This window comes from Ranitomeya imitator, chromosome 5 (genome assembly GCF_032444005.1).
Source record: "Ranitomeya imitator isolate aRanImi1 chromosome 5, aRanImi1.pri, whole genome shotgun sequence".
Lineage (NCBI taxonomy): Eukaryota > Metazoa > Chordata > Amphibia > Anura > Dendrobatidae > Ranitomeya > Ranitomeya imitator.
This window is the reverse complement of record NC_091286.1, coordinates 709,215,295-709,243,140: the sequence shown is the minus strand read 5'-3', so window position 1 is coordinate 709,243,140 and position 27,846 is coordinate 709,215,295. Positions and strand designations below refer to the sequence as shown.

Below are 27,846 nucleotides of genomic sequence, written 5' to 3'. Positions count from 1 at the left end.
TGCCCAATAGCCAGTACCTAGCAGGCAGCCTTTCTGGCGACTAATTACCCAGGGTGCAGTACCTAATCTGACCTGAGAGTAAGGGGGGCGCCTGAGAGCTGCAAGTTTCAAGTGGAACTGTAAAGCGGGATATACATAAATCCCTGCAGTTCGTGGTATATCGAAGAGCAGTGGGATACCTAGAATAAGCCCCTGCTGTAAACTAAGAGGTCAATAGCCTTGTGTGTGTTTTCATCACAGTGTAGCAGTGGAGGGATAACTAAGGTAAGCCCCCTGCACATGTGATAGCCGTCTGTTGGCCTAAAGTCACCCCGATCCGTGACGTGGGGGTGACAGTCACGGTTTGAATCGTGACAGTTGCGCTCACTATTCTGCTGGTGCAGTCACTGTGTACATACATTACTGATCCGGAGTTACCTCCTGTATTATACCCCAGAGCTGCACTCACTATTCTGCTGGTGCAGTCACTGTGTACATATTGAGCAGTATATAGAGGTCAGACTGTAGGAGATAAATCCATGATTTATTACTCTGGGGGGTGATGCTCTGCACCCTTGGATTTCGGATTCTCCCTCCCTCTTCAGGTCTCAGGACATGAAAGGTTGTAAACATTTGGGTCACATTAACCTTTTAATATCTGCTACAGTCCCAGCCCAAGAGCTGACATCATAGTGCAAACCCTGGTGACTGCCGCGCCCCACAGAGCGCCGCCCCGGTGACTGCCGCACCCCACAGAGCGCCGGCCCCAGTGACTGCCGCGCCCCACCCCGGTGACTGCCGCGCCCCACAGAGATCCAGGCCACACACATTTATAAAAAGCCTTGTTAAAATTCATCCACAGGTTCCAGGAGCCGAAAGGGACGGGGGTGATGGAATGATTACAAAATTATACACAAAATGATAGCTTTCCCCCGCCCATGAGCGGCACCATCCAGCGGGTACACCTCCCCTATCCCTCCCCCCACCTCGTGCGCCATTTGACAGGTACACCGCAACCCCCCCCCCCCCACGCGAGCGCCATCCGGCAGCTACAACGCAACACGTTTGTACAGCGATCATCAATAAAAAAAAAAAAACGCAGGGACAATACTCATAAAAGTCTGAACAGCGGCTGGTTAATGTCCAGTGCGGCGGCAGCCATTAATCCGTCTTCGCCTTCTTGCCGCTGCAGTTTGCTGCCTCCGCCACCTCTAGTTTCCGCTTGTTGGCCTCAGTGCCATGAGAATTCGGCTGAAAGCGGATGATGATGCAGGTCATGTTGTCACATCCAGTCCCGTCCCCCGAGGTGTCCGGAGCCAAACACTGGTCCAACAGCTGCAAACAAGAGTCCAGTCAGAGGTCAGCAGGCACCCTACATCCGGCCAGGTGGCCATCCTCCATCACACCCCATCCACCCGTCCCCGCAGGGTGGCCCGACCACACCCGTCCCCGCAGGGCGGCCGGCAGCACGATGCCACCCGTCCACGCAGGGTGGCCGGCAGCACGATGTCACCCGTCCACGCAGGGCGGCCGGCAGCACGATGCCACCCGTCCACGCAGGGCGGCCGGCAGCACGTAAATTCAGCACGATCACACCCTGTCCACGCAGGACGACAGTCGGCACGATCACACCCCGTCCACGCAGGGCGGCCGTCAGCGCAATCACACCCCGTCCACGCAGGGCGGCCGTCATCCGATCACATCCATCCTCCCATCCACGTAGGACAACCGTAGTCACACTTGCACCCATCCACAGCACACGAGCTGTCACTCTTGCAGGCAGCTCTGTGCCCTCACCTCCTCCACTATAGAGGACAGCCCGGCGTGCTCCCCGCTCTGCTCCTGCTGACTGATCTTCTCCTGGATGAAGTCCACCACCTCCTGGCTGCTCATCACGTTCCTGAAATGCAGAGGACACATTAGACGGGCCACGGGTTGATGCGGATCCCCCTTGAGTCTGCACCTACCAGATCCCATCACAGGCGATGACCATGAAGTCATGCTCCTCGTTCAGCGTCAGCACCTTGATGTCCGGCAGCGCGGAGATCATTTGCTCTTCGGGGGGGAGGTTCTGGTTCCTCTTGTAGAAGTGATCACCTAGGAGTGGCAGGAGTCCATTGTATGGGTGGTGCCGGAGAATCACTCACCGATCACCACACACACAGTACCTACCGATGGCCCGGGACAGGTTCAGGCCGCCATTCACTCGGCCGTCCATGGTCACTTTCCCGCCTGCATTCTTTATCCGCGCCAATTCCAGCTCGTCCTCTGGTTTGTGGTCGTAGGACATGTCCACAGCTTTACCTCCCTCTGACACCACACAGCGAGAGTCGCCGGCATTGGCCACAATCAGCTGCTTCCCCCTGATGAGAGCCACGACGGCCGTGGTGCCGCTGTCCGAGCCGGGCTGAGAAGACAGACACGTTGTGAGCCACGCTGATGAAGGAGATAGGGGGTCTGATCATGTCAGGTAGCAACACACTGGAGAAAGCACACCCCCAACACAGCGGGGAGAGCTATTGTCTGTGCGCAATGCAGAGACAGCTCTGCACTCCGGCTGGAGTCAGTGAGGGCGGTGCAGCTGAGCTTAGTGGTGTCACATTACAAACCCTCATCAGCTCTGCTCAGCTGCCCCTTCCCCAAACTGTCCAGAGATGTGTCAGTGTCACACTTCTGTCTGCTGTGCTCAGGCTACTTGTGCTCGCTCCGCAGCGAAATTAGCTCTACCCATTCTCTCCACCCTAGTGGTGCCTCCATAATAACGAGCCGTAAGAGGCCGCATTCTGTAGATGAGAACAGTGCGAGTTATGAGCCGGAGTCTGCTACTATGGGGGGACTGACCTCCTCCTTCCCGTCCATTCCCGGCAACATCTCCTCCTCTTCTTCTTCTTCTTCTTCTTCTTCCTCCTCCTCCACATCCTCGCTGTCATTCTCCTCCTCATTCTCCGCCTCCTCGCTGCTGTAATCCTCCTCGCTGCACTCCTGAAGGAGAAGACTCAGGTTAAGGTGGTGAAGCCCCCGGGGTCATGACGCAGACTAATGGTCGAGACCACACAACACAGGCAGGGAGCCCAGCACGCCACAATCTGGTCAGAAATGGGGGAGCAGGAGAGGAGATGCATCCGGCTTCACGAGCAGTCGGGAGGCAGCTTTGTCCTCCCTCAGAGAATGACAACCTTTGCTACACCACCTGTCAATCTGCCACCTGGTCAGGGGGCCATGGGAGAGGGTTACAGGTCCCTAAACAGGTCATGTTTCTGGGGGTTGAAAGTTGCCATCATCCCAGTGTCTAAATACCCTGCCAGGAAGGTTAGACCCCCCCCCCCCATATGTTCCCCACGCCCGCAGCCTCACCTCACTGTCGTCCTCTTCATCTTCAGCCTCAGACTCTTCGCTGTCTTCAAAAAACTTGGACTTGTCTGTAGACGGAGGCTGAGAGGGGCAGGAGGAGCAGGAAGGCCTGGCCTCACCGGTGGAGGACGGCACTGCCTCGCTGGCAGCCTTGATGTGGGAGGAGCTTTCTGAGCCACTACCCCCTTCATCAGACGAGGTGATGGTGGCCGCGGAGTTCTCCTTCTCACCATTCTTGCACTGGGCGTCGGGCTCCAGTTCCCCATTAACGCTCACAGCCTTGTCCTCAGCGGCCGTCTTGTCTGTAGTGTGTGAACATGGCTTACTCCGCGCCCCATTCCCGCAGTTCTGGCCGTACCGTGTAAGCAGCTCCTCGATGGTCATGGTGGCCTCCTCGTGCAGGAGCACGGCCTCCTCGTTGTCCACTGAAAAACAGGATGTTAAGAGTATGAGACCCAGACAGACGAGGCACTGACCACCCTGTGTCTATGGCTCCGGGGCAGAGCCATGTGTCTCCATGGTAACTGACACTGCGGTCCCATCTCTGCACACCCACCGAAGAGTGAGACTTCAGGATCAGACAGCCTGTTACCATGGCAACACATAGCTGCGCAGAGCAGCTGTGGACAGAAAACTGAAGTGGAAAATGAGGCGACTTAAACAACAACAAAAATCAGTGTCCTACAGTCATCAGACCTAATGACAGCGTAAAGCCAGAGACCGCCGCCACGCATGGTGACCCACAACTTCAGCGCACCTGGGGGTGATAACGGCAGACAAACCCCCTCCGCCAATCTGTGGGCAACAGCGGCGGACAACCTCCCCTCCACCCGTCAACCAATCCGTGGGCAACAGAGGCGGACAACCTCCCCTCCACCCGTCAGCCAGTCCGTGGGCAACAGAGGCGGACAACCTCCCCTCCGCCCGTCAGCCAATCCGTGGACGACGGCGGTGGACAACCTCCCCTCCACCCGTCAGCCAATCCGTGGGCAACAGAGGCGGACAACCTCCCCTCCACCCGTCAGCCAATCCGTGGACGACGGCGGTGGACAACCTCCCCTCCACCCGTCAGCCAATCCGTGGGCAACAGAGGCGGACAACCTCCCCTCCACCCGTCAGCCAATCCGGGAGCAACAGCGGCGGACAACCTCCCCTCCACCCGTCAGCCAGTCCGTGGACAACAGCGGCGGACAACCTCCCCTCCACTCGTCAGCCAATCCGTGGGCAACAGAGGCGGACAACCTCCCCTTTACCCGTCAGCCAGTCCGTGGCCAACAGCGGCGGACAAGTTCCCCTCCACCCGTCAGTCAATCCGTCGGTAACAACTGCAGACAACCTCCTCTCCACCCGTCAGCCAATATGGGGGGTGACATCGGCAGACTACTCACCATCATCCTCATCCGCTACTTTATTCTTGTCCTCAGGGTCGCTGATCAGCCGCCCGGCCATCTGTGACAGCTCCTTTATCACATTCTCCTGTGTCAGCTTCTCATCAATGGCGAGGAACGCGTCCTCCAGAGCCTGCAGGAAAACCAAAGATCCTCATACCACAAGACCACCAGACGCCGATGTCAAGAGGAAGTGAGGGAAAAAGATGGCCGAGCTGTGCGTCACCTATTAATTTCTACGGGCGAGTAGTGGGCATGCTCTGTGACTGCAGGAGGGGGATGGGAGAGCTGACCCCTCATCTATTACCTTCTATGGCGAGTTGTGGGCATGCTCTGTGACTGCAGGAGGGGGATGGGAGAGTTGACCCCTCATTATTACCTTTTATGGCGAGTAGTGAGCATGCTCTGACTGCAGGAGAGGGGATGGGAGAGCTGACCCCTCCTCTATTACCTTTTATGGCGAGTAGTGAGCATGCTCTGACTGCAGGAGAGGGGATGGGAGAGCTGACCCCTCCTCTATTACCTTTTATGGCGAGTAGTGAGCATGCTCTGACTGCAGGAGAGGGGATGGGAGAGCTGACCCCTCCTCTATTACCTTCTATGGCGAGTAGTGGGCATGCTCTGTGACTGCAGGAGAGGGGATGGGAGAGCTGACCCCTCCTCTATTACCTTCTATGGGCGAGTAGTGGGCATGCTCTATGACTGCAGGAGGGGGATGGGAGAGCTGACCCCTCATCTATTACCTTCTATGGGCGAGTAGTGGGCATGCTGTGACTGCAGGAGAGGGATGGGAGAGCTGACCCCTCATCTATTACCTTTTATGGCGAGTAGTGGGCATGCTCTATGACTGCAGGAGGGGGATGGGAGAGCTGACCCCTCATCTATTACCTTCTATGGCGAGTAGTGGGCATGCTCTGTGACTGCAGGAGGGGGATGGGAGAGCTGACCCCTCCTCTATTACCTTTTATGGGCGAGTAGTGGGCATGCTCTATGACTGCAGGAGGGGGATGGGAGAGCTGACCCCTCATCTATTACCTTCTATGGCGAGTAGTGGGCATGCTCTGTGACTGCAGGAGGGGGATGGGAGAGCTGACCCCTCATCTATTACCTTCTATGGGCGAGTAGTGGGCATGCTCTGTGACTGCAGGAGGGGGATGGGAGAGCTGACCCCTCCTCTATTACCTTCTATGGCGAGTAGTGGGCATGCTCTGTGACTGCAGGAGGGGGATGGGAGAGCTGACCCCTCATCTATTACCTTCTATGGTGAGTAGTGGGCATGCTCTGACTGCAGGAGGGGGATGGGAGAGCTGACCCCTCCTCTATTACCTTCTATGGCGAGTAGTGGGCATGCTCTGTGACTGCAGGAGGGGGATGGGAGAGCTGACCCCTCCTCTATTACCTTTTATGGCGAGTAGTGAGCATGCTCTGACTGCAGGAGAGGGGATGGGAGAGCTGACCCCTCCTCTATTACCTTCTATGGCGAGTAGTGGGCATGCTCTATGACTGCAGGAGGGGGATGGGAGAGCTGACCCCTCCTCTATTACCTTTTATGGGCGAGTAGTGGGCATGCTCTATGACTGCAGGAGGGGGATGGGAGAGCTGACCCCTCATCTATTACCTTCTATGGCGAGTAGTGGGCATGCTCTGTGACTGCAGGAGGGGGATGGGAGAGCTGACCCCTCATCTATTACCTTCTATGGGCGAGTAGTGGGCATGCTCTATGACTGCAGGAGGGGGATGGGAGAGCTGACCCCTCCTCTATTACCTTCTATGGCGAGTAGTGGGCATGCTCTGTGACTGCAGGAGGGGGATGGGAGAGCTGACCCCTCATCTATTACCTTCTATGGCGAGTAGTGGGCATGCTCTGACTGCAGGAGGGGGATGGGAGAGCTGACCCCTCCTCTATTACCTTCTATGGCGAGTAGTGGGCATGCTCTGTGACTGCAGAAGGGGGATGGGAGAGCTGACCCCTCCTCTATTACCTTCTATGGCGAGTAGCGGGCATGCTCTGTGACTGCAGGAGGGGGATGGGAGAGCTGACCCCTCATCTATTACCTTCTATGGCGAGTAGTGGGCATGCTCTGTGACTGCAGGAGGGGGATGGGAGAGCTGACCCCTCATCTATTACCTTCTATGGCGAGTAGTGGGCATGCTCTGTGACTGCAGGAGAGGGATGGGAGAGCTGATCCCTCCTCTATTACCTTCTATGGCGAGTAGTGGGCATGCTCTATGACTGCAGGAGGGGGATGGGAGAGCTGACCCCTCCTCTATTACCTTTTATGGCGAGTAGTGAGCATGCTCTGACTGCAGGAGAGGGATGGGAGAGCTGACCCCTCCTCTATTACCTTCTATGGCGAGTAGTGGGCATGCTCTATGACTGCAGGAGGGGGATGGGAGAGCTGACCCCTCCTCTATTACCTTTTATGGCGAGTAGTGAGCATGCTCTGTGACTGCAGGAGAGGGGATGGGAGAGCTGACCCCTCATCTATTACCTTCTATGGCGAGTAGTGGGCATGCTCTGTGACTGCAGGAGAGGGGATGGGAGAGCTGACCCCTCATCTATTACCTTCTATGGCGAGTAGTGGGCATGCTGTGACTGCAGGAGAGGGATGGGAGAGCTGACCCCTCATCTATTACCTTCTATGGGCGAGTAGTGGGCATGCTCTGTGACTGCAGGAGGGGGATGGGAGAGCTGACCCCTCCTCTATTACCTTCTATGGCGAGTAGTGGGCATGTTCTGTGACTGCAGGAGGGGGATGGGAGAGCTGACCCCTCATCTATTACCTTCTATGGGCGAGTAGTGGGCATGCTGTGACTGCAGGAGAGGGATGGGAGAGCTGACCCCTCATCTATTACCTTCTATGGGCGAGTAGTGGGCATGCTCTATGACTGCAGGAGGGGGATGGGAGAGCTGACCCCTCCTCTATTACCTTCTATGGCGAGTAGTGGGCATGTTCTGTGACTGCAGGAGGGGGATGGGAGAGCTGACCCCTCATCTATTACCTTCTATGGCGAGTAGTGGGCATGCTCTATGACTGCAGGAGGGGGATGGGAGAGCTGACCCCTCATCTATTACCTTCTATGGGCGAGTAGTGGGCATGCTCTATGACTGCAGGAGGGGGATGGGAGAGCTGACCCCTCATCTATTACCTTCTATGGGCGAGTAGTGGGCATGCTGTGACTGCAGGAGAGGGATGGGAGAGCTGACCCCTCATCTATTACCTTCTATGGGCGAGTAGTGGGCATGCTCTATGACTGCAGGAGGGGGATGGGAGAGCTGACCCCTCCTCTATTACCTTCTATGGCGAGTAGTGGGCATGTTCTGTGACTGCAGGAGGGGGATGGGAGAGCTGACCCCTCATCTATTACCTTCTATGGCGAGTAGTGGGCATGCTCTGTGACTGCAGGAGGGGGATGGGAGAGCTGACCCCTCCTCTATTACCTTCTATGGCGAGTAGTGGGCATGCTCTGTGACTGCAGGAGGGGGATGGGAGAGCTGACCCCTCATCTATTACCTTCTATGGCGAGTAGTGGGCATGCTCTATGACTGCAGGAGGGGGATGGGAGAGCTGACCCCTCCTCTATTACCTTCTATGGGCGAGTAGTGGGCATGCTCTATGACTGCAGGAGGGGGATGGGAGAGCTGACCCCTCCTCTATTACCTTCTATGGCGAGTAGTGGGCATGCTCTATGACTGCAGGAGGGGGATGGGAGAGCTGACCCCTCCTCTATTACCTTCTATGGTGAGTAGTGGGCATGCTCTATGACTGCAGGAGGGGGATGGGAGAGCTGACCCCTCCTCTATTACCTTCTATGGCGAGTAGTGGGCATGCTCTATGACTGCAGGAGGGGGATGGGAGAGCTGACCCCTCCTCTATTACCTTCTATGGTGAGTAGTGGGCATGCTCTGTGACTGCAGGAGGGGGATGGGAGAGCTGACCCCTCATCTATTACCTTCTATGGCGAGTAGTGGGCATGCTCTGTGACTGCAGGAGGGGGATGGGAGAGCTGACCCCTCCTCTATTACCTTCTATGGCGAGTAGTGGGCATGCTCTATGACTGCAGGAGGGGGATGGGAGAGCTGACCCCTCCTCTATTACCTTCTATGGCGAGTAGTGGGCATGCTCTGTGACTGCAGGAGGGGGATGGGAGAGCTGACCCCTCCTCTATTACCTTCTATGGCGAGTAGTGGGCATGCTCTATGACTGCAGGAGGGGGATGGGAGAGCTGACCCCTCCTCTATTACCTTCTATGGCGAGTAGCGGGCATGCTCTGTGACTGCAGGAGGGGGATGGGAGAGCTGACCCCTCCTCTATTACCTTCTATGGTGAGTAGAGGGCATGCTGTGACTGCAGGAGGGGGATGGGAGAGCTGACCCCTCCTCTATTACCTTCTATGGCGAGTAGTGGGCATGCTCTGTGACTGCAGGAGAGGGATGGGAGAGCTGACCCCTCCTCTATTACCTTCTATGGCGAGTAGTGGGCATGCTCTGTGACTGCAGGAGGGGATGGGAGAGCTGACCCCTCATCTATTACCTTCTATGGTGAGTAGTGGGCATGCTCTGTGACTGCAGGAGGGGATGGGAGAGCTGACCCCTCATCTATTACCTTCTATGGCGAGTAGTGGGCATGCTCTATGACTGCAGGAGGGGGATGGGAGAGCTGACCCCTCCTCTATTACCTTCTATGGCGAGTAGTGGGCATGCTCTATGACTGCAGGAGGGGGATGGGAGAGCTGACCCCTCCTCTATTACCTTCTATGGTGAGTAGTGGGCATGCTCTGTGACTGCAGGAGGGGGATGGGAGAGCTGACCCCTCATCTATTACCTTCTATGGCGAGTAGTGGGCATGCTCTGTGACTGCAGGAAGGCGATAGGTCAGCCATTCCATCATGTATAGACTTACAGAACACAGAAGCACAGATAGCCCAGGGTGGGATAGCACCATGATTGCAATAGGGACACGGCAGCAGCGCCCAGGACCCGAACACAAAGACCAACACCACCTAATACAGAAGGAGCCGCCATCACAGAGTGGTGACCAGCAGCATCGGGCTACAATGTGGCCCCTGGCACAGGAGGACGGCCGGCAGTGCTCACCTTCTGAAGCTTGCCCTCCTTGTACGCCTTCTGATCCTTTATAATGTCCGGCAGATACTTGGAGCAATATAAGGCCACCTCTTCACCTGGGGACCAAGAAGACAAATGACAGGGCGCAACGCCAACAGGCTCGCTACACACAGAACCGCTCCTGGGCACTCGCACTGACTCCGCACCATGGCGCACTGACACCGGTACTCACCTCCGTGGCCGTCATACACCGAGAACATGGCCGTCTCCCCATCCAACTCAGGGATGCAGTTATGGGCGTCCTGCGGGAGAAAAGAGGGGGATTAACAGAAGGTGCCCAGATGAGTAGGAGGTGGTCCGAGGCACCGCACACAGTGCGTACTAAGTCCAATAACATTACAGGCTTTTCACCTACGAGTAATCATACAAAAGTGTCATCTAACAATTTTCCCCCTTAAGGCTACGTGCGCATGTTGTGGAAATTATGAGCGGATTTGATGCAGATTTGTAAACTAAATAAAGATATATTTAAAAAAAAAAAAAAAAATGTGATTTCCTTGTTCAACCTCAATAGGCTCGTTAATATTAAATACACACACACCAGCCTACGTGGGAGCATTAACATAATTAACCTACATATGCTGTAACCAAACAGCACCTAAGCTACGTCCCCACGGTTAGTAATCGGCAGCACACGTCAGCTCCGTCCAAAGCGCTGCCGGCTTCTGAACGCAGGAGTTCATTGAACCGTGCAGAATTACTGCGCCCAATACATTGGGTGGGTGATATTTATCCTACGGAGACTGAGCGTCTCTGCAAGATAACCCGACATGCTGCGGTCTGGAAAGACGCGCCGCATGTTCGTCTCCGCAGTGAAGCCGCGGGCACCGGAGCACGCATAGTGGACATGAAGGTTTCCTGAAATCCAATCCACTATGCGGTAACACCTGACCGCTGCGTCCAACCCACAGCGTTTATTGACTGTGGGAACATAACCTCAGAAATCTGCGTTCAATATTGCATTTATATTTCAAAATATGTAAAAAAAAAAAAAAAACGTTGGGTGGGCTCCTGTGTAATTTTATTAACCAGCAGAGGGAAAGCCGATGGCTGATGTTAATATTCAGGGAAGGAGCCAATAGCCATAAAGGTTCCCATGCTATTCGCATCAGCTCACAGCTGTTTGCTTAGCCTTTACTGGCAAGTTTACAGGGGAACCCCAGAAAAAAAAATTGACATGGGGGCCCCCCCTATAAAATCGAAACAGTAAAGACTGGGCAGACAGCTGCGGGCTGATATTAACCCCTCTGTGACCTTAGACGTACTATCCCGTCGAGGTGCCCTGGGCTTATCTGACCCTGGACGGGATAGTACGTCATAGCCGATCGGCCGCGCTCACGGGGGGAGCGCGGCCGATCGCGGCCGGGTGTCAGCTGTTTATCGCAGCTGACATCCGGCACTATGTGCCAGGAGCGGTCACGGACCGCCCCCGGCACATTAACCCCTGGCACACCGCGATCAAAGATGATCGCGATGTGCCGGCGGTGCAGGGAAGCACCGCGCAGGGAGGGGGCTCCCTGCGGGCTTCCCTGAGACCCCCGGAGCAACGCGATGTGATCGCGTTGTTGGGAGGGTCTTACCTCCCTCCCTGCTCGAGCCCCGGATCCAAGATGGCCGCGGATCCGGGTCCTGCAGGGAGGGAGGTGGCTTCACAGAGCCTGCTCAGAGCAGGCACTGTGAAGGCTGCAGCGCTGCATGTCAGATCAGTGATCTGACAGAGTGCTGTGCAAACTGTCAGATCACTGATCTGTGATGTCCCCCCCTGGGACAAAGTAAAAAAAAAATTTTCCAAATGTGTAAAAAAAAATAAAAAAAAATATTCCAAAATAATGAAAAAAAAAAAAAAATATTATTCCCATAAATACATTTCTTCATCTAAATAAAAAAAAAAAAACAATAAAAGTACACATATTTAGTATCGCCGCGTCCGTAACGACCCGACCTATAAAACTGTCCCACTAGTTAACCCCTTCAGTAAACACCGTAAGAAAAAAAAAAAAGAGGCAAAAAACAACGCTTTATTATCATACCGCCGAACAAAAAGTGGAATAACACGCGATCAAAAGGACAGATATAAATAACCATGGTACAGCTGAAAGCGTCATATTGTCCCGCAAAAAAAGAGCCGCCATACAGCATCATCAGCAAAAAATAAAAAAGTTATAGTCCTCAGAATAAAGCGATGCAAAAATAATTATTTTTTCTGTAAAATAGTTTTTATCGTATAAAAGCGCCAAACCATAAAAAATGATATAAATGAGGTATCGCTGTAATCGTACTGACCCGAAGAATAAAACTGATTTATCAATTTTACCAAACGCGGAACGGTATAAACGCCTCCCCCAATAGAAATTCATGAATAGCTGGCTTTTGGTCATTCTTCCTCACAAAAATCGGAATAAAAAGCGATCAAAAAATGTCACGTGCCCAAAAATGTTTTCAATAAAAACGTCAACTCGTCCCGCAAAAAACAAGACCTCACATGACTCTGTGGACCAAAATATGGAAAAATTATAGCTCTCAAAATGTGGTATTGCAAAAAATATTTTTTGCAATAAAAAGGGTCTTTCAGTGTGTGACGGCTGCCAATCATAAAAATCCGCTAAAAAACTCGCTATAAAAGTAAATCAAACCCCCCTTCATCACCCCCTTAGTTAGGGAAAAATAAAAAAAAATGTATTTATTTCCATTTTCCCATTAGGGCTAGGGTTAGGGCTAGGGTTAGGGCTAGGGTTAGGGCTAGGGTTAGGGTTAGGGTTAGGGCTAAAGTTAGGGTTAGGGTTTAGATTACATTTACAGTTGGGAATAGGGTTGGGATTAGGGTTAGGGGTGTGTCAGGGTTAGAGGGGTGGTTAGGGTTACCGTTGGAATTAGGGTTAGGGGTGTGTTTAGATTAGGGTTTCAGTTATAATTGGGGGGTTTCCACTGTTTTGGCACATCAGGGGCTCTCCGAACACGACATGGCGTCCGATCTCAATTCCAGCCAATTCTGCGTTGAAAAAGTAAAACAGTGCTCCTTCCCTTCCGAGCTCTCCTGTGTGCCCAAACAGGGGTTTACCCCAACATATGGGGTATCAGCGTACTCAGGACAAATTGGACAACAACTTTTGTGGACCAATTTCTCCGGTTACCCTTGGGAAAATACAAAACTGGGGGCTAAAAAATAATTTTTGTGGGAAAACAAAAAGATTTTTTATTTTCACGGCTCTGCGTTATAAACTGTAGTGAAACACTTGGGGGTTCAAAGTTCTCACAACACATCTAGATAAGTTCATTGAGGGGTCTAGTTTCCAATATGGGGTCACTTGTGGGGGGTTTCTACTGTTTAGGTACATTAGGGGCTCTGCAAACGCAATGTGACGCCTGCAGACCAATCCATGTAAGTCTGCATTCCAAATGATGCTCCTTCCCTTCCGAGCCCTCCCATGCGCCCAAACGGTGGTTCCCCCCCACATATCGGGTATCAGCGTACTCAGGACAAATTGGACAACAACATTTAGGGTCCAATTTCTCCTGCTAACCTTGGAAAAATACAAAACTGGGGGCTAAAATATAATTTTTGTGGAAAAAAAAATATTTTTTATTTGCATGGCTCTGCGTTATAAACTGTAATGAAATACTTGGGGGTTCAAAGCTCTCACAACACATCAAGATGAGTTCCTTAGGGGGTCTACTTTCCAAAATGGTGTCACTTGTGGGGGGTTTCTACTGTTTAGGTACATTAGGGGCTCTGCAAACGCAATGTGACACCTGCAGACCATTCCATCTAAGTCTGCATTCCAAATGGCGCTCCTTCCCTTCCGAGCCCTCCCATGCGCCCAAACGGTGGTTCCCCCCCACATATGGGGTATCAGCGTACTCAGGACAAATTGGACAACAACTTTTGGGGTCCAATTTCTCCTGTTACCCTAGGGAAAATACAAAACTGGGGGCTAAAAAATAATTTTTGTGGGAAAAAAATTTTGTTTTATTTTTATGGCTCTGCATTATAAACTTCTGTGAAGCACTTGGTGGGTCAAAGTGCTCACCACACCTCTAGATAAGTTCCTTAGGGGGTCTACTTTCCAAAATGGTGTCACTTGTGGGGGGTTTCAATGTTTAGGCACATCAGTGGCTCTCCAAACGCAACATGGCGTCCCATCTCAATTCCTGTCAATTTTGCATTGAAAAGTCAAATGGCGCTCCTTCCCTTCCGAGCTCTCCCATGCGCCCAAACAGTGGTTTACTGCCACATATGGGGTATCAGCGTACTCAGGACAAATTGGACAACAACTTTTTGGGTCCAATTTCTCCTGTTACCCTTGGTAAAATAAAACAAATTGGAGCTGAAGTAAATTTTTTGTGTAAAAAAGTTAAATGTTCATTTTTATTTAAACATTCCAAAAATTCCTATTAAACACCTGAAGGGTTAATAAACTTCTTGAATGTGGTTTTGAGCACCTTGAGGGGTGCAGTTTTTAGAATGGTGTCACACTTGGGCATTTTCTATCATATAGACCCCTCAAAATGACTTCAAATGAGACGTGGTCCCTAAAAAAAAATGGTGTTGTAAAAATGAGAAATTGTTGGTCAACTTTTAACCCTTATAACTCCCTAACAAAAAAAAAAATTGGTTCCAAAATTGTGCTGATGTAAAGGAGACATGTGGGAAATGTTACTTATTAAGTATTTTGTGTGACATATCTCTGATTTAATTGCATAAAAATTCAAAGTTTGAAAATTGCGAAATTTTCAAAATTTTCGCCAAATTTCCGTTTTTTTCACAAATAAACGCAGGTACTATCAAAGAAATTTTACCACTATCATGAAGTACAATATGTCACGAGAAAACAGTGTGAGAATCACCAGAATCCGTTGAAGCGTTTCGGAGTTATAACCTCATAAAGGGACAGTGGTCAGAATTGTAAAAATTGGCCTGGTCATTGACGTGCAAACCACCCTTGGGGGTAAAGGGGTTAACCCCTTCATGACCTTGGGATTTTTTGTTTTTCCGTGTTCGTTTTTCGCTCCCCTCCTTCCCAGAGCCATAACTTTTTTATTTTTCCGTGAATTTGGCCATGTGAGGGCTTATTTTTTGCGGGACGAGTTGTACTTTTGAACGACATCATTGGTTTTAGCATGTCGTGTACTACAAAACGGGGAAAAAAATTCCAAGTGCGGTGAAATTGCAAAAAAAGTGCAATCCCACACTTGTTTTTTGTTTGGCTTTTTTGCTAGGTTCACTAAATGCTAAAACTGACTTGACATTATGATTCTCCAGGTCATTACGAGTTCATAGACACAAAACATGTCTAGGTTACATTTTATCTAAGTGGTGAAAAAAAATTCCAAACTTTGCTAAAAAAAAAAAAAAATTGCACCATTTTCCGATACTCGTAGCGTCTCCATTTTTCGTGATCTGGGGTCGGTTGAGGGCTTATTTTTTGCGTGCCAAGATGACGTTTTTAATGATAGCATTTTGGTGAAGATACGTTCTTTTGATCGCCCGTTATTGCATTTTAATGCAATGTCGCGGCGACCAAAAAAAACATAATTCTGGCGTTTTGAATTTTTTTCCCCGCTACGCCGTTTAGCAATCAGGTTAATGCTTTTTTTTTATTTAATAGATCGGGCGATTCTGAGCGCGGCGATACCAAATATGTGCAGATTTTATATTTTTTTTATTGATTTATTTTGATTGGGGCAAAAGGGGGGGTGATTTAAACTTTTATATTTTTTTCACATTTTTTTTTTACTTTTGCCATGCTTCAATAGCCTCCATGGGAGGCTAGAAGCAGGCACAGCACGATCGGCTCTGCTACATAGCAGCTATCTGCTGTTCGCTGCTATGTAGCAGAAAATCAGGTGTGCTGTGAGCGCCGACCACAGAGTGGCGCTCACAGCCACCGGCGTTCAGTAACCATAGAGGTCTCTAGGACCTCAGCCACCGGTGATCAGTAACCATAGAGGTCTCTAGGACCTCAGCCACCGGTGATCAGTAACCATAGAGGTCTCTAGGACCTCAGCCACCGGTGATCAGTAACCATAGAGGTCTCTAGGACCTCAGCCACCGGTGATCAGTAACCATAGAGGTCTCTAGGACCTCAGCCACCGGTGATCAGTAACCATAGAGGTCTCTAGGACCTCAGCCACCGGCGTTCAGTAACCATAGAGGTCTCAAGGACCTCAGCCACCGGCGATCAGTAACCATAGAGGTCTCTAGGACCTCAGCCACCGGCGTTCAGTAACCATAGAGGTCTCAAGGACCTCAGCCACCGGTGATCAGTAACCATAGAGGTCTCTAGGACCTCTATGGTTACAATGGAGACGCATCGCCAACCCCCGATCATGTGACGGGGGTCGGCGATGACGTCATTTCCGGCCGCCCGGCCGGATGCGGTAGTTAAATGCCGCTGTCTGCGTTTGACAGCGGCATTTAACTAGTTAATAGGTGCGGGCAGATCGCGATTCTGCCCGCGCCTATTACGGGCACATGTCAGCTGTTCAAAACAGCTGACATGTCCCGGCTTTGATGCGGGCTCACCGCGGAGCCCTGCATCAAAGCAGGGGAGCTGACCTCGGACGTACTATCCCGTCCAAGGTCAGATAGGGGTTAATAGCCTGGGAAGGGGTCATGGATATTGTGTCCCCTTCCCCAGGATAAAAAAAAAATCAGCTCAGCTGTGCCAGAAAAGGCGCATCTCTAAGGCTAAGTTCACATTTGCGTCTGGCAGAGCTGCGGAGGGCTGCGTACTTACTCCGTTAAGCCCCGACCACTGCTGCACCTCTTCCATTCAGCTCCGCCTACGTCTGCATGCGTCCTGCGTAACAATCTTTAACATTGATAAATGCAAAAAGGGTTAAGAGCAGCACAAACAAACAAAAAACAAAAATGGGGTGCAAGGCCCCCCCACCAGGCATACACCAAACCTTATTGTAGAAGTCCAAAAAATCAGAGGCAGCACACCATTGAGGATTAAAGATTAGCAGATGTTTGAGAAAGCCTCTCCATGGGCCGAAACGTTGCCATGATGGACTATTAAATTTTGAGCATCTGCTAATCTTTAATCTACAATGGTGTGCTGCCTCTGACTTTTGGACTTCTATCTTTAACATTGGGTACGCAGGCCACGCGGATGTATGTGGATGCATCCACATGCATTGTTTTGACACTGTGCCAACCACACCAAAATGCCTCATGTTGCGTTCGACGCAGCGTCAAAACTACGCATGTGGACGCATTCACATGGTCTGCGTACCCAATGTTAAAGATAGGCACACAGGACACATGCAGACGTAAGCGGAGCTGAAGGGAAGAGGTGCGGCAGTGGGCGGGGCTTAACAGAGGAAGTACGCAGCTCTGCCCAAAGCAAATGTGAACTTAGCCTAAGATGCGCTAATTCTGGCACTTAGCCTCACTCTTCCCACTTGCCCTGTAGCGGTGGCAAGTGGGGTTCATATTTGTGGGGTTGATGTCACCTTTGTATTGTCAGGTGACATCAAGCCCACGGCTTAGTAATGGAGAAGTGTCTATAAGACATCTATCCATTACTAATCCTATAGTTATATGGTGAATACACAGCCAGAAAAAAAGTCTTATTTGAATTAATCAGACTTCTTTATTGAATCTAAATTTACCATACTTACTGAACGCCTAATGCCCGACGCCCTGGTCTCCTACAACAAAAATAAAATATTAAACCAACATATAATACTCCCTGTCAACCGTAGTCCATTTAATAACGAGTGTCCCACGACCGCTCTACCCGGCCTCTGGCGATAGACTGCGGGAGTGATTACCTCCTATCAATGTATCACTGCGCTGCAGTGAGTTCACCGCAGTTCATCCACTCCGTTGCTGTCACTTACGGCACTGCTGCGTGGGAAAGTTCTCACACAGGGGTAGTGCCGTAAATGACAGCACCGGAGCTGATCAGCTGATACACTGCGGGAGATATTCGCTCCTGGAACCAGAAACACATGGGCTACTTGCACATTGAACAAGTCTGTAAGAACATGTTCACACACCACCAAGAAACTTGAAGACACACCCTGCTTAAACAGGTACTATACAGATGATCAGGTTTTTAAATACATCAGATAGGGATTACATACGTTAGGACTGCTCTATATGGGTATACCTTGACGATTGGTGGAGCAGCTTAGTATACATTTTTTTGCAAAAAAAGTATCAACTAAATACCCTGTTTTTTTCCCATCTTGACTAGCACTTGCTTATTACTGTGATTTTTTTTTACAACAGAGTATTTTTTACCTCACTGTGCTCTTTTGTGTCTTCAAGTTTCTTGGTGGTGTGTGAACATCTATTCAGCGATCATAGTTACATAGTAAGTAAGGCCGAAAAAAGAAATTTGTCCATCCAGTTCAGCCTATATTCCATCATAATAAATCCCCAGATCTACGTCCTTCTACAGAACCTAATAATTGTATGATACAATATTGTTCTGCTCCAGGAAGACATCCAGGCCTCTCTTGAACCCCTCGACTGAGTTCGCCATCACCACCTCCTCAGGCAAGCAATTCCAGATTCTCACTGCCCTAACAGTAAAGAATCCTCTTCTATGTTGGTGGAAAAACCTTCTCTCCTCCAGACGCAAAGAATGGGCAGCACGGTGGCGCAGTGGTTAGCACAGCAGCCTTGCAGCGCTGGAGTCCTGAGTTCAAGCCCCACTAAGGACAACATCTGCAAAGAGTTTGTATGTTCTCTCCGTGTTTGCGTGGGTTTCCTCCGGGCACTCCGGTTTCCTCCCACATTCCAAAGACATACTGACAGAAAAATTTAGATTGTGAGCCCCAATGGGGACAGAAATGATAATGTGTGTAAAGCGCTGCGGAATATGTTAGCGCTATATAAAAATAAAGATTATTATTATTAATGCCCCCTTGTGCCCGTCACCTTCCTTGGTATAAACAGATCCTCAGCGAGATATTTGTATTGTCCCCTTATATACTTATACATGGTTATTAGATCGCCCCTCAGTCGTCTTTTTTCTAGACTAAATAATCCTAATTTCGCTAATCTATCTGGGTATTGTAGTTCTCCCATCTCCTTTATTAATTTTGTTGCCCTCCTTTGTACTCTCTCTAGTTCCATTATATCCTTCCTGAGCACCGGTGCCCAAAACTAGACACAGTACTCCATGTGCGGTCTAACTAGGGATTTGTACAGAGGCAGTATAATGCTCTCATCATGTGTATCCAGACCTTTTAATGCACCCCATGATCCTGTTTGCCTTGGCAGCTGCTGCCTGGCACTGGCTGCTCCAGGTAAGTTTATCATTAACTAGGATCCCCAAGTCCTTCTCCCTGTCAGATTTACCCAGTGGTTTCCCGTTCAGTGTGTAATGGTGATATTGATTCCTTCTTCCCATGTGTATAACCTTACATTTATCATTGTTAAACCTCATCTGCCACCTTTCAGCCCAAGTTTCCAACTTATCCAGATCCATCTGTAGCAGAATACTATCTTCTGAACATGTTCTTACAGACTTGTTCATTGTGCAAGTAGCCCATGTGTTTCTGGTTCTATAATTGTTCTCTTGTTTCTACAAGACTGAGGAGTCCACCACTCCTTTGTGGGTTATTTGCACTTAAGCTGTTCCATCCTGCATGTCCACATGGATATTCGCTCACTGAACCCCGCTTATACAGGTACTATACAGATGATCAGGTTTTTAAATACATCTGATAGGGATTATATACATTAGTTAGGACTGCTCTATATGGGTATACCTTGACGATTGATAGAGCAGTAAACATTTATTTGCAAAAAAAAAGTATCAACTAAATACCCTGTTTTTTTTTCCATCTTTTGACTAGCACTTGCTTATTACTGTGATATTTTTTACAACACAGTATTTTTGACCTCACTGTGGTCTTTTGTGTCTTCTAGCTCCTGTCAGTGTATCGCCGGCAGCTGGGCAGAGCGGTAACATCTGCCGATGTGACTGTTCTACACGTGGGATCGTCGTGGGATCGTCGTGGGACACTCGGATTACATGGACTACGGCGGACAGGGAGTATATGTTGGTTTATCATTTTACATCAAGGGCATCGGGGATTTGGTGTGAGAGTATAATGGGTTTTTATTTTTATGTGAATGCATGTAATTTTATTTTTTTATTTTTATTTTTTAAACTGAGCACAGGCGACGGCAGATCATACTACTCTCCCATCAGTGACAGCAGACATAGCTGGATGGGAGCAGTATTCTCATCAGCCCACAGCTGCTATTTTTTACCACAGGTCACCGCTGCGGGTCAAAGTCAGCTGCGGAATCACGCTGACATCTGCCAGCATGATCCCGCAGTGCTGTGACTGACAGTACTGGTGGTAGCGTTACAGCACAAACAGGCAGGCGAACATTCTCCGCCCACCATTTCCTTTCTGCAGAGTTTTTGGCAGCACATCCGCAGCAAATCCGTAAACCTTTTTACACCTGCGGTTTTGCTGCTGATTTGACTGACTCAATGGAAGTCAATGGGTTCAGAAACGCTGCAGATCGGCAAAAAGAACTGACATGCTGCGGAAAATATAACGCTGAGAATAAGGATGGAAATTTCCACAGCAATTCAGGAATGCCATTAACATTGCTTTAATAATCCAGTGCAGATTTATAGCATTTCCACACGAAAAACCGCTGCGGAAGCACAACAAATCCGCAACATGTGCACATAGCCTTAAAGAGCCCCTGTGATCAGGATTGTGCTCAGTGACTACAGACAGTGTCAGGTTGGCACAGTTAAACTGATTACTGATACCTGGTGCTGAAATCCGTCTTGTGGTTGTTGTGGAATCTGTGCCTGTAGTCTTCAGGTAATGAAATTTTGTGGGGCGGGGCGATGACGATGAGGCCAGAGCACAACATAAAGCCCCGTCCACAGCCCGAGAGTCTCAGTACCTTTAAGACTACAGGCGCAGATTCCACAACAACCACAAGACGGATTTCAGCACCAGGCATCAGTAATCAGGATAACGGCGCCGACCTAACAGTGTAGTCACTGAGCACAATACTGCCGACAGGGGCACTTTAATGTCGGCCATATTCTGTACAAATCCTGAGTAAAACAAACTAAAATCATTTTGAGAAAATAAAAATAAGAACCCTATAATACTGTGGTTGCATAGGTCAGGGCTGTGGTGGTGCTGAGAGTCAGCTGATCACATTTCCCCCCCATGTTACATATAGTAGACTAGTGACCAAAAGATTTTTATTTTTTTAAAGTGTAATTACTTCTATTTGCCTACATTATTTTTCTTGTGTTTTTCAGATAAAACTTGCCAAAGACCATTTTCTCAGGAGATGGCAGGAAGCTTATCCTGAGTGAAGTCAGGTAAAAGCCATGAAGAGGAGCGATGGGATAGAACCGCTCTCAGAGCTAAGTGTCACCTACAATAGGGAGACGGTTCTGCAACCGCTGACACCTAGACGAGCACGGAAAACCTCCTCCAAAGTCAGTATCTGATGTCCATAAAGTCCTGTGAGGACATCGCACGAAATGAAGGAAGAATATGGGGTCAGCGAGCCACAAGCGGTGGGGCGACGGCCCAGCTGTAGGCGAATGCACGAGGTCCAGTCCAGGAGGGCCGACAATGGAAAGAGACAGATTGGGCTGAGCTGTTGTGGTCGGATGAATCCAAGGGCAATCTGTTTGGTAATGACGGCAAGCACCATATAGACGGCCCAACTGGAAAACGCCTACAGTGAAACATGGTGGTGGCAATGTCATGGTTTGGGGCTGCTTTTCTGCATCTGCCATTCGCCCTTTGCTTAGAACTGATGGAAATATGAATGCTGCCGTGTACAAGGATATAGCGGAGAATGTAATGAAGCCACATGGTAAAGCCAGAGTAGGCCGGGCTGGAAATATCAGCCAATGATCCTAAGCACATGTCCAACTTGGTCAAAAATTGGTCAGCAAGGAAAAGTGTTCCATATTGCAATGGCCAAACCAATCCCCTGATTGACACCCTATAGAGAACCTTGGGTAAGAGTTATGGAAGCGAGTTGGGGTCCGTACACACAGCAAGAACGATGAATTGTTTGCAGATTTGCACAAGGAACTGAGTGAGATCCTCGGGATGTCTTCCACCCCATCAGTGTGACCGTTATGGCACCGCACTCCATGTTGTGAGCAATAAATGACAGATGGAGAACTTGAGGCCGTCAGTTTTCTTTCGTTATAGGCCCGATATTGTACAGCCTTGTGGTTGCAATTAATCACCAGGAAAATGGTGACAACAACCAGACAGAAGGAATCACACTTCAAACAAAAAAGAAAAAGACTTCTGGTCGCCACTGTAGTAGTCAGCTCTCGGCCGCTGTCATTTACAGCAATTCTGATTATCCCCAGAGAAAGGGTCACATTTTCTAGACCGTAATCAGCCGACAACACAGTAAAGGATCTCATTATGGAAAGTTGTCAGTCAGGAGAAGATACAGGAACATTTCCCAGGCATCGGGTCTACCAGGGACACTGATGATGTCACCAAGAAGGGGCTGACATCTGGTACCACAGCGACATCACCCAGAACTGGACGTCACTGAAACATTGAAGAAAGAAAATGTCGCTGGAGGCGGCAAGAGATGACAGCAACATTAGCGGAGCTGCAGGAATCTCTGTCCAGTCCTGGTTGTGTCCGGCTTGTGACCTGTCTCCACATTCTCCATATCTCCAGCCTGTGGGGACAGGGACAAAACGGAGCCTTTTCTTACACATAAAACCTCCGGGCCGGCGATGTTCTGCCAGAACCTCCAGAGGTAGAAATGTGATCTGTGACGAGACTGAGGAGGACCTCTGAGGCCATACCTCTCATCACCACAAGATCACCATCCCCACAGTGAGGCATGGTGGGGGCAGCTTTGGGCTCTAGGGCTAGTTTTCAGAAGCTGGATCTAGGGATTTAGCCAATGGGGAGGGAATTAAGGACAGAACAAATATCAGACAACTCTACACTTCTAATATCAGGGAGGGTGGGCAGGCAGGAGCTCGGGACGCGCAAAGCTCAGCTAGTGGCTACTATGCGGTCATAATGCATTTTAAGGGTTTTCAATAAATATTGGTTTTATGGGATTCTGGACCTACAGGCTTCATTTCTTCATTCCATGCAAAGGTCTGTGTTACAGGGACATGCAGACTTCTCCCTCAGGCAGGGCTCAGTGTTACAGGGATGCGTAGACTTCTCCCTCAGGAAGCGCTCAGTATTACAGGGATGCGCAGACTTCTCCCTCAGGCAGCGCTCAGTATTACAGGGGTGCGGAGACTTCTCCCTCAAGCAGCGCTCAGTATTACAGGGGTGCGCAGACTTCTCCCTCAGGCAGCGCTCAGTATTACAGGGGTGCGCAGAATTCTCCCTCAGGCAGCGCTCAGTATTACAGGGGTGCGCAGACTCCCCCCTCAGGCAGGGCTCAGTATTACAGGGGTGCGCACACTTCTCCCTCAGGCAGAGCTCAGTATTACAGGGGTGCGCAGACCTCTCCCTCAGGCAGCGCTCAGTATTACAGGGGTGTGCACACTTCTCCCCCCTCAGGCAGGGCTCAATATTACAGGGGTGCACAGACTCCCCCCTCAGGCAGGGCTCAGTATTACAGGGGTGCGCAGACTTCTCCCTCAGGCAGGGCTCAGTATTACAGGGGTGCGCAGACTCCCTTGTTGTGAATTCTGTGGCTGAATTCACTCCTGTGGTCACAAGTGGTACTGCAGCTTCTGAGCTTCCTCCCTCAGGTGTTCTGGTGAGCTCGTTAACTGCTTCGTTACTTAACTCCGCCTGATGCTGCTATCCTTGCTCCTTGTCAATGTTCCAGTGTTGGATCTGAGCTTCTCCTGATTGTTCCTGTGACCTGCTGCTCTGTATAGCTAAGTGCCTTTTGCTTTTTTGTTGCTTTTTTTCTGTCCAGCTTGTCTTTTGTTTTGCTGGTAGCTCTGAGACGCAAAGGGTGTACCGCCGTGCCGTTAGTTCGGCACGGTGGGTTTTTTTTGCCCCCTTTGCGTGGTTTTGCTTTAGGGTTTTTTGTAGACTGCAAAGTTCGCTTTACTATCCTCGCTCTGTCCTAGAATATCGGGCCCCACTTTGCTGAATCTATTTCATCCCTACGTTTTGTCTTTTCATCTTACTCACAGTCATTATATGTGGGGGGCTGCCTTTTCCTTTGGGGAATTTCTCTGGGGCAAGTCAGGCCTATTTTTCTATCTTCAGGCTAGCTAGTTTCTTAGGCTGTGCCGAGTTGCCTAGGTAGTTGTTAGGCGCAATCCACAGCCGCTTTTAGTTGTGTTTAGGATAGGATCAGGCGTGCAGTCTACAGAGTTTCCACGTCTCAGAGCTCGTTCTTGTATTTTTGGGTATTTGTCAGATCACTGTGTGCGCTCTGATCGCTAGGCACACTGTGTTTCTGGATTGCCTTCATAACACCTGTCATTAGCAAACATAACACTCCCCCCTCAGGCAGGGCTCAGTATTACAGGGGTGCGCACACTTCTCCCTCAGGCAGGGCTCAGTATTACAGGGGTGCGCACACTTCTCCTTCAGGCAGGGCTCAGTATTACAGGGATACGCACATTTCTCCCTCAGGCAGGGTTCAGTATTACAGGGGTGCGCAGACTTCTCCCTCGGGCAGGGCTCAGTATTACAGGGGTGCGCACACTTCTCCCTCAGGCAGGGCTCAGTATTACAGGGGTGCGCAGACTTCTCCCTCAGGCAGGGCTCAGTATTACAGGGGTGCACACACACTTCTCCCTCAGGCAGGGCTCAGTATTACAGGGGTGCGCACACTTCTCCCTCAGGCAGGGCTCAGTATTACAGGGGTGCGCACACTTCTCCCTCAGGCAGGGCTCAGTATTACAGGGGTGTGCACACTTCTCCCTCAGGCAGGGCTCAGTATTACAGGGGTGCGCAGACTTCTCCCTCAGGCAGGGCTCAGTATTACAGGGGTGCGCACACTTCTCCCTCAGGCAGGGCTCAGTATTACAGGGGTGCGCAGACTTCTCCCTCAGGCAGGGCTCAGTATTACAGGGGTGCGCAGACTTCTCCCTCAGGCAGGGCTCAGTATTACAGGGGTGCGCAGACTTCTCCCTCAGGCAGGGCTCAGTATTGCAGGGGTGCGCACACTTCTCCCTCAGGCAGGGCTCAGTATTACAGGGGTGCGCACACTTCTCCCTCAGGCAGGGCTCAGTATTACAGGGGTGCACACACACTTCTCCCTCAGGCAGGGCTCAGTATTACAGGGGTGCGCAGACCTCTCCCTCAGGAAGGGCTCAGTATTACAGGGGCGCACAGACGTCTCCCTCAGGCAGGGCTCAGTATTACAGGGGTGCGCACACTTCTCCCTCAGGCAGGGCTCAGTATTACAGGGGTGCGCACACTTCTCCCTCAGGCAGGGCTCAGTATTACAGGGGTGCGCACACTTCTCCCTCAGGCAGGGCTCAGTATTACAGGGGTGCGCACACTTCTCCCTCAGGCAGGGCTCAGTATTACAGGGGTGCGCACACTTCTCCCTCAGGCAGGGCTCAGTATTACAGGGGTGCGCAGACGTCTCCCTCAGGCAGGGCTCTGTATTACAGGGTGCGCAGACGTCTCCCTCAGGCAGGGCTCAGTATTACAGGGGTGCGCAGACGTCTCCCTCAGGCAGGGCTCAGTATTACAGGGGTGCGCAGACGTCTCCCTCAGGCAGGGCTCAGTATTACAGGGGCGCGCACACTTCTCCCTCAGGCAGGGCTCAGTATTACAGGGGTGCGCACACTTCTCCCTCAGGCAGGGCTCAGTATTACAGGGGTGCGCACACTTCTCTCTCAGGCAGGGCTCAGTATTACAGGGGTGCGCAGACGTCTCCCTCAGGCAGGGCTCAGTATTACAGGGGTGCGCAGACGTCTCCCTCAGGCAGGGCTCAGTATTACAGGGGTGCGCAGACGTCTCCCTCAGGCAGGGCTCAGTATTACAGGGGTGCGCACACTTCTCCCTCAGGCAGGGCTCAGTATTACAGGGGTGCGCAGACGTCTCCCTCAGGCAGGGCTCAGTATTACAGGGGCGCGCACACTTCTCCCTCAGGCAGGGCTCAGTATTACAGGGGTGCGGAGACGTCTCCCTCAGGCAGGGCTCAGTATTACAGGGGTGCGCAGACGTCTCCCTCAGGCAGGGCTCAGTATTACAGGGGCGCGCACACTTCTCCCTCAGGCAGGGCTCAGTATTACAGGGGTGCGCAGACGTCTCCCTCAGGCAGGGCTCAGTATTACAGGGGTGCGCAGACGTCTCCCTCAGGCAGGGCTCAGTATTACAGGGGTGCGCAGACTTCTCCCTCAGGCAGGGCTCAGTATTACAGGGGTGCGCAGACGTCTCCCTCAGGCAGGGCTCAGTATTACAGGGGTGCGCAGACGTCTCCCTCAGGCAGGGCTCAGTATTACAGGGGTGCGCAGACGTCTCCCTCAGGCAGGGCTCAGTATTACAGGGGTGCGCAGACGTCTCCCTCAGGCAGGGCTCAGTATTACAGGGGTGCGCACACTTCTCCCTCCCCCAGCAGCGCGGCCCACCACTCACCTCCATGGTCACCCTCCAGCCCTGCATGGCGGAGTAGCCGAAGCTCAGCCTCCGGTTGCCGCCCCCGCCGGAGCTCTTGCTGGTGTTGGGCTGGGACAGATAGGCTCCCATGTCCGGACACGTGCGGCCTCTCAGCGGCTCCGGAGAATCAGCGGAGCGGAAGTGGCGGCGGAGACAAGAGGAGCCGGATGATCACGTGACCGGAACTGGGGCCTGCGGCGGCCATGTTAGGTGCGGGCGCCTCCCGGATCTCCGCGGGGACGTCCAGCCACATCCCGGGGGCAGACACCCCACCGCAGCGGCCGTCACGGGGGCGCCGCGGGATCCGCCGTCCAGACAGAAATCTTCACAAAGCCGAAGCAAACATGGCGGCAAGGACGCAAACGTGCGGTCACATGACGCGGCCGGACGTCACTTCCTTGGATACTGCTCCCTGGAGACCGCGTTCTCACACTGTGGTCGGGACGGGGCGGGACGCGCAGTAGTCACCTGGGAATGGTCGCTGTCCTTCAAGGGGCTGTCCAGAAATGGGGGGAAGTGCTGAGAATGCCTCTGATGGTGGAGGTGGTAGTAGAGCAATGGTCAGTGACCTGAGGGTGTGCCCACGTATCCCTGAGGGGGTGCCCACGTATCCCTGAGGGTGTGCCCACGACCCACGTATCCCAGAGGGGGTGCCCACGTATCCCTGAGGGTGTGCCCACGTGTCCCTGAGGGGGTGCCCACGTATCCCAGAGGGTGTGCCCACGTATCCCTGAGGGTGTGCCCACGACCCACGTATCCCAGAGGGGGTGGCCACGTATCCCTGAGGGTGTGCCCACGTATCCCAGAGGGGGTGCCCACGTATCCCAGAGGGGGTAGCCACGTATCCCTGAGGGTGTGCCCACGTGTCCCTGAGGGTGTGCCCACGTGTCCCTGAGGGTGTGCCCACGTGTCCCTGAGGGTGTGCCCACGTATCCCTGAGGGTGTGCCCACGTATCCCAGAGGGTGTGCCCACGTATCCCAGAGTCGGTGCCCACGTATCCCTGAGGGGGTGCCCACGTATCCCTGAGGGTGTGCCCACGTATCCCTGAGGGTGTGCCCACGTATCCCTTAGGGTGTGCCCACGTATCCCAGAGGGGGTGCCCACGTATCCCAGAGGGGGTGCCCACGTATCCCTGAGGGGGTGCCCACGTATCCCTGAGGGTGTGCCCACGTATCCCTGAGGGTGTGCCCACGTATCCCTTAGGGTGTGCCCACGAATCCCAGAGGGGGTGCCCACGTATCCCAGAGGGGGTGCCCACGTATCCCTGAGGGTGTGCCCAAGTATCCCTGAGGGTGTGCCCAAGTGTCCCTGAGGGGGTGCCCAAGTATCCCTGAGGGGGTGCCCACGTATCCCTGAGGGTGCCCACGTATCCCTGAGGGTGTGCCCACGTATCCCTGAGGGTGTGCCCAAGTATCCCTGAGGGTGTGCCCAAGTATCCCTGAGGGTGTGCC

The 27,846-nt window shown here is 51.7% G+C and overlaps 1 protein-coding gene across 1 annotated transcript; it reads right to left on the bottom strand.

The window, feature by feature from the left end:
* Positions 1–617: 617 nt before the first annotated feature.
* Positions 618–26,734, bottom strand: PPM1G (protein phosphatase, Mg2+/Mn2+ dependent 1G). Its single transcript, XM_069728624.1, has 10 exons — positions 26,374–26,734; positions 10,019–10,088; positions 9,817–9,902; positions 4,719–4,851; positions 3,334–3,755; positions 2,821–2,961; positions 2,152–2,386; positions 1,947–2,076; positions 1,777–1,879; positions 618–1,314 (listed from the first exon to the last, which is right to left on the bottom strand). The coding sequence occupies exons 1-10, from the start codon at positions 26,482–26,484 to the stop codon at positions 1,141–1,143; spliced, it is 1,605 nt and encodes a 534-aa protein (XP_069584725.1). The 5' UTR covers positions 26,485–26,734; the 3' UTR covers positions 618–1,140.
* Positions 26,735–27,846: the final 1,112 nt, after the last annotated feature.